The 10,478-nt window shown below is 38.1% G+C and overlaps 1 protein-coding gene across 1 annotated transcript; it reads right to left on the bottom strand.

The window, feature by feature from the left end:
• Nucleotides 1–382: 382 nt before the first annotated feature.
• Nucleotides 383–9,925, bottom strand: sparc (secreted protein, acidic, cysteine-rich (osteonectin)). Its single transcript, XM_083560131.1, has 10 exons — nucleotides 9,786–9,925; nucleotides 4,874–4,943; nucleotides 4,322–4,348; nucleotides 3,971–4,055; nucleotides 3,439–3,560; nucleotides 3,098–3,218; nucleotides 2,383–2,516; nucleotides 1,574–1,722; nucleotides 1,314–1,462; nucleotides 383–1,223 (listed from the first exon to the last, which is right to left on the bottom strand). The coding sequence occupies exons 2-10, from the start codon at nucleotides 4,928–4,930 to the stop codon at nucleotides 1,195–1,197; spliced, it is 873 nt and encodes a 290-aa protein (XP_083416257.1). The 5' UTR covers nucleotides 4,931–4,943; nucleotides 9,786–9,925; the 3' UTR covers nucleotides 383–1,194.
• Between the last annotated feature and the right edge of the window lie 553 nt (nucleotides 9,926–10,478).

Below are 10,478 nucleotides of genomic sequence, written 5' to 3'. Positions count from 1 at the left end.
CATAACATTGGTGTTCACTCCACCCTAAGGGAAATTGCACATGTGGAAATCTTTGCTAGATATTTAAAGTTCCTAAAGCTCTAAATCATTTATTTCTTTCATTTCCTTTGTTTATATAATGCAAGCTCCTTTTATGTAGCTCTCACAGTTACAACTTTCCTTTGAATTATTGTGCTTTAATAAGAACTATAAACATACAGTTGCTGATCCACGTCACAGACAATAAACAAGCAGGCCGTTATATAACCCTCAGACATTTCATAGTGTTGCAAGCTGTGCTGGATGGGAACAAAGATATAGGAACTATAATCTCAGAAGCAGAAGGGAGACAGCCCAGATATCCAGAGCAGAAAGATGAAACATTGAGAGAATGCATGCAATGTTTGGGTTTGGACACTTCAATTGCTTTATTCATGTTCAGAAGTTAAAAATGCTCACATCATGGCAAAAACTGCAAATGCACGTGAACATGTGCGAGGGAGAAATTTCTCATCCTGCGAGATTCTTTCCTCTTCTGGTTCAATTCATATGTCTTGTCCAAAAAACATTTATTTTGCCCTGACAAAAATGAACAGGAATATACACATCAACCGTTTTTCTACCCGGGGTTCAAATCTAAAGAATCTCCTCAAATCTAACAAAGAACAGAAAACATCCCCCACCAAAAAAAGTGCAAGAAACAAAACAAAAAGATTTATAAAGCAAGCAGGAAGAACATTTATTTGGAAACTTTATTATTATTATTATTTTTTTTTTAACCTTTTTACAAGTTTTCCTCAGTATTTTTTAATTGACATTAAAATCAAGCTCTGATTCTTTTAAAAAATAATACACTCTTTGTGCATCCACTTCCAAAATAAAAAGGCTTCTGACTTACAAAGTCCATCGATCATTTATCTTGCCACAGCCTTGTTGAGACATTTTAAACATCCACTCGATTCAGTCGGTTAGCGTTTCCATTTGCACATTTTGATAAAAAATAATGCTAACAAGTTTGTTTTTTTCATTTGGGCAGCTATTATCACCTACTGTGATTAGTAGCATGGACTGTGCATTCTTTCCTTTTTACATTTATTTTTTATTTTTAGTGGTATACATAGGTTACTGAAAATTGCAAATAGCACCATTAATGTGAATTGTTAGCACCTCGTCCCAATAGCAGGCTAACTAGAGAGCATCAACGGTGGCCAGGTTTTAGACGATAAAGTCCTTGTCGATATCCTCTGCAATCAGAAGCACAAAAATGTAGATCAAAATCAATAAAATAGTTTTTTAAAACACAAAAAAGAAACCTTCAAATGTTTGAAACTCACGGTCTTTAATGCCGAAGCAGCCGGCCCACTCTTCCAGAGCGATGTACTTGTCTTGGTCAGCATCGCAGGACTCGAAGAAGCTGGTGGTGCAGTGCTCCATGGGAATGAGAGGAGCACGCAGAGGGGCCAGCTCGGTGTGGGACAGAAAGCTGAAACACATCAGAAAGAATTTAAAGATGCAGGCAATAGCGTGCAATGTTTCTGAGAGTACTAGCAAACACTTATTTTGATGGAGGGTAGTAAAATGTGTGGGAACATACCCGTCAGATGGGTGCTGGTCGAGCTGGCCGAACTGCCAATGCACAGGGAAGATGTACATGTTGTAGTTCTTTTCAAAGTCCAGAGCCAGCAGATCCAGAGAATGGTCACCAGCATGCAAGCGCTTCTCGTTCTCAAAAATCTTCTTCACCTGGAGACAAAACACTTACTTGGAGCATATATGTGGCCGACTGTTATCACACAACAGTTGTGTAAAATAGTTTGCACACTTTATTACTGTGTGTTTTATTTGTCACTCAATAATGCTAATCGCATCATAACCCTAACTGTATTTAATGCATTTTAGCTAACAATTTTGGGTTGAGATTATCTGGGTGTTCTGACGATACACGTACATTTGGTTAGACAAACACTATTAAACCCTTACATTATTAAACCATTAAGATAAACAAAAATGCTGGCAAACTTAATTTTTTTATTTTATTTTTTTTTTTTTACAAAAATATACTAGAAATTATGATTGAACAGTCTTAAAATCTAGTGCAATTAAAACTTTTTATAAACAAAATAAATTGGTTGTTAAACATGATTTAATTGAGCATGTACAGGAATAGTCTTTTTTTAATTGTGGTCTTACATATAATCCTGCTTAACACCTTTCTGGATATCGAAAAACTTTTTTTTTTAAGCTGGCATGTTTGATTTCAGCGCATGCTAAGGAAATCTATAGTACCCTGATTGGAATCAATAAACAACATAAAATAATGTCTATTGGCTGCATTGACTGTAGCCTGGGATATGGTATGAGGATTAATAAGGTTCTAATGAGACAGAGAGAACTTGGACAAACCCTCAGCTTCTGTTTCTCGTTCAGCAGATTGTTGTCCTCATCGCGCTCATACAGAGTGACCAACACGTTTTTCAGCCAGTCTCTCATACGCAGGGGGAACTCACCCAGCTCGTTCTCCAGGCATGCATCGATGTCTGGATTAGATGAAGACAAACATAGTCATTAACATACTTCTTCACACTTTCTTTATAGTAAACATCTTGATAGACCACACAGTATACCAGCCAGTTTTTTATGAAAGTGCAGCCATGCCCCTGGTGCTAAATATATCATTAAAGCATGATTTACAGCTCCAGGGCTCTGGATCACATTAAGCCTATTAAGTAATGTCAAAACACATTTTCCTCAGTTCATCTGTGACTAGGCGGATCCGCTTTGTTGCTTGGCTTTGCCAGAAGAAGAGCTCCATCTGGACCCTTCAGGCCAGACAGTCAGGTGATTCTGCACACACATACACACTCTGGTGCACATGATTAGGAACGGATTCTCCTTGCTTTGTGGGGTGGAGTAAAGGAGACTAGTTAGGACCTGCCCTGTGTGTAGAGCCCTTTGAGGGAAGCCTAGAGCCTGGAGCTCATCAATCATAGCACTCAGCTTTAGCACATCTTATACGGATGATGCCTTGACTAGCTTAAAAAGTTAAATTCTCAGAGGAAACGGCCCAGAATCTGGCATGATGCCATTTTTTTTTAAGTGTGCAATGACATTCACTTACATTTGCAGGGTCCAATGTAGTCCAGGTGCAGCTTGTGGCCCTTTTTGGTGCCCTCCAGAGCACACTTGGTGGCAAAGAAGTGGCAGGAGGAGTCATAGGTCTTGTTGTCAGTGCCACAGACCTGTTAGATACAAGGAGGTGAGAGTAAGTAGGCGGATATGGTAGGATTGATATTTCAAAGATTTGGCATGTCTGAAAAAAGGCTTACTGTTTTCATTGTAATGTCTTGAATGGAAAAATGTTGCTGGTTCTGGGCATCATTGCCACTCCCTATTTTATAGCCTTCTATAGTTACAAGAAGAAAGGAAATGTGGTTTGGGCTCACTACTGTAAAAACTCACATGCTCAAACTCTCCAACAGGGGCTGGGCATGTCAGGGGATCCTGGCACACACACATGGGCTCGTTGTTGTCATCGAGCTCACATACTTTGCCCTTCTTGCAGTGATGGTTGAGGCAGGCATCTGGAAAAGGAAACACACAAAAATATTGTGTACATTTCCTCCTAAACTTTAAGCAAATCCTTTTTCGGTTAGGACATTTCATGACTGTTAGACATGCCATGTAGCAGCTTTTCTGAAGCCACAGTCTATTTGCCTCCATAATTATAGCTAGACTAGTATAGGCTTAAGTGCAGCCTGTCATTACTAGAGCTTTCATGACCTTGCTGCTATATAATTTCCTCACGCTATCATCACACAAATGGCATAGAGAAATAAACACAGAATTTTATAAAGTAAAGAAATCAGAATACCGCATCCCCAAGACAGTAAACGTTTGGGAGAGCCTGTGTTCTTACATGCATATGCACTTATAAGGTCATTTTAAGTTCCTGTGTTTGTTTGTTTTTGTAGGATTTTTTTAATTTACTTACTCTCTGCAGCAAAATCTTCCACAACCTCAATGGCCTCATCAAACTCTCCGGTCTCCACCTGAACTGGGTTCGACCCTACTTCTCCCTATCGGGATAGGAGGTAACAGACTTTTAGTTGAATTAAGACAAAAGGAAACAATTGAAGAAAAAATAATAGGTGTAACCTGGAAAGGCAAGAAGTTTTTTTTTTTAGGAAGGACCAGAATTGGGTGAGGTTCTTCTATATAAAATATCTGATCCAATATAGAGGCAGTGATCATTTACTAAATGCACAATAATACGAGCGAGAAAATGAGCTACATGATCTCAACCTAATTGCTCTGTTTTATACCCAGGTTAAATGGCACTTACCTCATCAATGACTGGCTCCTCTTCGGCCTGCAACAAAAAAAATTTACATGGTAAACTGTTTTTTGTGTGATTAGATCCTCACTTTTGTTTAAGTCCTTACTGCTGACCTCAACAACTTGGGCTTAATTTAATAAATTTAAACAAATAAAACTCCTCGTAAAAACCACTGAATCATCACCTTCAATTTTTATGAGTAAGGATACTATGACGTCCAATCACACACACATACACACACACACACACACACACACACACACACACACACACACACACACACACACACACACATTTGTCTTATTATACTTGCAATGTCTTTCGAATGACACATATATTAATGCATCAAATTTTTATTATGCTAAACCCAAATCTGTCTGCTTGTTTGTTTAATACATTGTTAAGATTTTGTAAAATGCTGTTTTCCTCCCAAGGACCAGCCAAATGTCCCTACTAGGTCAAAACTGCTGGTATTCCTTTCCATCTGGGAACATTGGTACCTACAAACATATAAAAAATGCTCACACATTATTGCACACAGATAATAAAAATACTTACTGGGGCAGCCAGGGCCTTTCCAGCAAGGCATAAAAGGAAGACGATCCACACCCTCATGTTGGAATACAGCCTGCAGTAAAACAAACCAACAGACCTGTTTTAAAATTACAGTGCTACAGTACATACATACATACATACATACATACATACATACATACATACATATCTAAGATCTGGCTTCATTATCTGGAACTCGGTTCATGGATTTTACGTGACATTTGTGCTCTTTGGCCTCGTCACATTCGCCCTCATGACTGAGGACATCAAACACAACTCATGGCCATTTTCAGCCCTGTGAGATCAATATCACTCCTATTCACACTTGTATTCTTATAGTTTTCTCCAGGGGATAGATTAGAAGAGATTTCTCCAACCAGACCTTCCTTTTAAACAGGAAATTACACTTAAATGAGTCAGCTTGCTTAAATCTCACACCTAAGAGTCCAAGGCTTTGAGATCACAATTTAGTTGTGCCTGTTTTCTGTTTGCTTTATTTTCGGGGAGACCCCGAATAGAGATACACGTTTTCCTCATGAAAACTCGTGCATGCACAATCACACACACATTCACACCCAGTACTGCTATTCACAGTATGGTAATGAAAAACATTCTGCATCCTTTCAATACATTTAATACAGGGACCCAGAAGAGAATGCATTTCCTTTTAAGGCTGAATATTCTACTCAGAGTGATATCCCTTGCCACTCCCAGCTCTTGCTTTCTCACTAGGATTGAAATCTACAACTGAATTTCTGTAAAGTTGCTTTATAACAATGACTGTTGTAAGACAGTTTAATTCTGATATCTGAAACTATACAACTATACAAGAAACTATAATAAGCTGTTCTTTCTCAGTGGCACCTTTCCTTCTGCCAATCAAAGCAGCAATCGACAATTAGAGTGTGTTATATGTGGAAGAAGGCAGTTAACACTCTCTCCTGAGTGTGTTCAGGTGTTAAAGTGAGGCGTGGTTTCAAAAGCTTTGGCGATGGTGGTGAAGAAGACAGTGGTGTGAGCCAGCCTCCACCCTCCCTAGTGACATAGGTAGTGGACAGGAAATGGCAAATGAAAAATAAAAAGGTAAAAAAAAAACTATTAAATAAATAAAAGGGTACTTTGGTTGTATGTTCAGAATAGCCATGTCTGCTGTGTGGTACTAATGGCATCAAATGATCATGGTTACATGTTCTAAATGTCAACATAGATAAAGTTAAGATGCTTTCTACTGGGACTATGATAAACAGACATTCCCTTTTAAATGGAAACGAGATTGACTTCTCATTGGGAGCAAAGGAAGCATGTGTTTTAAAATGATTCAAATATGCAAAAGTTTATTTAGAAGAGGAAAAGAATTACAATTAAATGCTCTACTAATTGAATATGAAAAGGGATTATCTCACATTATGTATATCTTACATATATATAATTGGTCAAACTTTACATACTTCAGGTGATTTACAGCCTTCTTGATTAACTTTGCGAGCATCAAACTTTTCTGGTGCTTCACCGAAGACAGAGGAATCCTTGTTCCATGAACAAAGAGTTTGTAGCATGTCACACATTCCTTAGGGAACTAACCATGGCTGGATGAAATTCAAGATCTGAATAAAGCTTTGTGTGCTTTGTACTGTTGTATCTTAAATAGTATATTTAAGTATAAAACCCTAGTATTATAATATCTTCTGAAAAAAATCGGAGTGTTTATATCATGCCATATGACTCAGTAGTTCGCAATGGTCATTGCTATTTAATCTGATGAACATTTTCAGATTCAAAACTGCTAATGTGCCCCGACAAGTCCTTCAAATGCAGATGTTTGCTCTAGTGTCGATGTGGCACGATCGCACGTTTCTCCAAGCAGCTGCCGGGAGAGAAGTCTTGCCAAATTGCACTTTGATTTTGACCCGTCAGCCCAGCCAAACTGAAAACAAGCCCAAGCCAGGCCTCTTCCCCCATCTGTTTTTATTGGAGGGGCTAGAAGTGAGCTCTGCTCAGGAACTGATGTCGGCCAACCATCTTCGATGGTTTTAGTTTTGGAAAAAAAAAGAGTTTGCACTGCAATGGCTAACAACGACTTGAACCATGGCAAACAAAGACTCTTCTCAACTTTTTGCTCAGGGAGGGGAAAATAGGACAATTTCCCTAGGAATACACTGTCCTATAAGAAACTTAAATAGTTCGCATCATCCGTAGTCTTTGGCTTGGAAAGATCATTCATTTCCCTTCGAGAGGCATGTGTACATAAATTTGCATGTTTATTTTCACAGATGAGGCATAACGCTGTTAGTCCAATCGACGTACTTACGTAAGAGCAAAACAAGCTGTTTTATTTGGAAAGTAATGCTCATACTCAAACAGGCTTGAAATTAAGGGGTGGCAGTGGCATAAAGGATGCCTTTTTTGCGCACACTATTTGATTTAGAGGTTAGTTAGGTAAGCAAGCTGTGAGACGAAAACAGAGGCACAGTGCTCTGCTTTTTCAAAGGCACCTTTTCCCCCCCAAAGGATCCGAATTAGGAAATTCCTTCTGATTTTCTAGAGTGACTTAAACAGGTGGCGTGGAAAAACAGTGGAGCTGACACACTGTACAAATCCGAGAATAGATAGAGAATAGAGTCACTCTTTCCCACTGTCTAAGCAATTTGGCCAAAGAAGCTCATTTATTATAATCTGACACAAACAAGTATATTTTCCCAATTACAGTGTCGAAAATAATTAAGAAAGAATATTTAGGCCTGTTTTGTAATCTTTATGGTCTCAACATCCACGCTAATGTTTAACCTTCTCAGTAAGTGTTAATCACCATAATTTCACCCAGTTCTGCATCTGTGCGCACGAAGGGTGGCACAAGTTAGATTTTTGGAACAGGAAACCACTGAGAAAGCCACCTGTCCATTTCTAGGTAATTACTGTGCTTCTTCTGGATGATGTTCAGTGTTGAGCATTGATATCTCCACTGAGTATACAGAACTGCACACTTGCCAGCAAGGCAGCTGGTCAGAAACCAAAAAGTTCCAACCTGACAAATGCCAGGAAGCTTTTTGAACAGAGGTAATAAAAAGACAGCAGACAGCAGGGAAGGTGCTCTTTTAAAAAAACAATACCCCTGTTTAGGTTTGGCTTTAAAGATTTGCAGGTTTCAGGCAATGGTTAATATTCGTCTCTCCATCTTCCATCTGCATTTTAACACCTTTGTTAAACAAGTTGATAGAATCTAAGCATTGTGATCCCAGGAAGTGCAGACATGGACAAAAGACAGGAATCCATGTAACCTGAGTATCTAGTCAGCTGACCTTTTCTAACCCTTTCGCCCCTTCCCCCAGTGCTGCTGGGACATTAAATCTCTAAGTGATTACACCATGGTTTAGTTTTCTCATGCCCAAAAAAAAAAAAGAACAGCTATGGAATTTGTAGAAATGGGATTTTTCCCACTAAGGAAATTTGTGATTCCATTGGGTTTTTTTTGGAAATGGAAATCATACAATGAATGATGAGGCAATGGTAATAAGGTCAGAAACAAAACCAGTTAGTGCTGCTCCTTTACCTGATTATTTATTAATTCTATTTCTAGCCTAGGTAAATCTTCCCAAATTGTTGAAATTGTACTAAAATTATATGTATTTTGCATTCTGGCTGCATGCCATGGGACTGGTTTGCACTACAGGCCAATCTCCCACTGGGGATTATACACCAGAAGCCTTCATCTGGACTTCCATTACTCTGAGCAGACTTCAGGCTAAGCTGTTACTTGCGGTTGCTGCCTGCAAACAAACAACATTCCCATTCACATGTCAGTGTAACCTAAGTGAAAAGATAATGGCATGTGGAAAGCCCTACCCTGACTACATAACAGATTTATTAGACCAGGGTGTTTCATATATTGGCCTCTCATTCTTGAAGACTGGTCGTGGCTTTCGAAAGGTCACTATTATGAAGCGACAAATATATTAGCCGTTTACCCAGTGGTTTTGAAATGTACAACATTTTCAGTTTCAGATTTTTTTCATTTATTTTTCTTGACAGTCCTGAAAAAAGCTAAGATTGAAAAAATAAATGTTGTTAATGGGTGACATTGTTTTCCCTCTCTCTCATGCTACTTTGAAAAACATCTGTTCAGGTGTCTAAAATAAGCCTGATGTTTCTTATTAAATAATAAATAAATATCCCCCCCCCCCCCCATATCTCTTATTTTATCAGACAGACCATCCGGCAGCTGTGGACATTCAGCTTGTTCTCACAGATTTGTTGTTTGTCAAGAGAATTGACATCTGCACAATTTTAACAGCTGGCGAGAATGACCATGGCAACTCACATTCCTTCTGATGGGAGTAACTGAGAGGGGAGGGATCTATGTGAAAATGGAGCTGATTTCTTTTACTCTGTCTGTTCTGCCTTTTCTGTCTCTCTCAGGCTTTGTACTCCTTTTTTCTCCTCCCCTCCCCCCTCCCCCCCCCACAAATCTATGGTCACCCATCCTCTTGCCTATGTGGCACACAATGTTTTAACACTGTGCTTGCTCCTGAGATGAGTGTCAACAGTAGGTTTAGATGTTCTCAGTTCTGGCAAACATTTGAATTAAAAAATGTCCACATGTTGGCTTCTGCAACTGAAAGGAGTTCTTAATAATAATAATAATATTAATAATAATATTTGGATTTAACAAAAAATGTAGCAAGCACATTTAAAACATAATATAATTAATATAAAGCTTAAAGTAATCTATGAAGTAATTAAAATTAGTTTTCTCCTATACTTCATTTGCATGCAAAAGCATTAAACAAAGCATCTAAGAAGTAAGGATTTTAGAAAGCTTGTATATTTTTTTTTTGCAAATTGTATGAAAGAAGAAATGAAAGTTCAAAGTTAGCTTCAGAAGTTAAGAGTCAGCAAATGATGGAGTGAGTAATCTTACCTTCGCTTCAGCAAACAGGCAAGCCAAGGAAGAAGTCAGCTGGAGCAGGGGTCTGGAACTATCTAACAGCAACACAAGTTCATACAGAAGACATTTGCAGTGGGCAGGCCCAGTCAAACCCCCCTTACAGCCCTGGTGTGGGACAGCCCACTGTTTAACTCTATGTAGCCAGCCGAAGCTCCAGCTCAGGCCATACAAAACAGGCCTAATGAGGATTTTATAATCAGTGATATTCTGATCTTTATTGTGATTGACATTTTGCCTAAAATCATGAGGTTTTAGTATAGTGATAATACTATGTAACAAATATAACAGATATGACTTATTTATTATATTGTTTTATATGATTATACTTATTCCATCAAAGTGTATCAGTTTCTTTCTAGGAATACATTTAAATTGTGCCAATAGAATAACAATAGAAATTCAAACCAATATATATTTGTAAAGACTGGTTCAAAAACATATTAATGAATAACTTGATTTTGAGACTCTCAATTAGCCTATATTCAAATTTTTTGCCTTATACTGCAATATCTGAGATGTTTTTCTGGCTAAGATATGTTTTTTTTTTATTTTTTGCAGTGTGATCATTGGTGTTAATTCTGTAGGGATTTTATGTAAATGTTGATTTCTCTAAATAGAAAATTTTATTGGAAAAACAGGCAGTGGATATGATGTACAGTTTTTAAA

The sequence above is a fragment of the Silurus aristotelis genome, assembly GCF_946808225.1.
Source record: "Silurus aristotelis genome assembly, chromosome: 14".
Lineage (NCBI taxonomy): Eukaryota > Metazoa > Chordata > Actinopteri > Siluriformes > Siluridae > Silurus > Silurus aristotelis.
The sequence above is the reverse complement of the archived record's forward strand: the minus strand, read 5'-3'. Positions and strand labels throughout refer to the sequence as shown.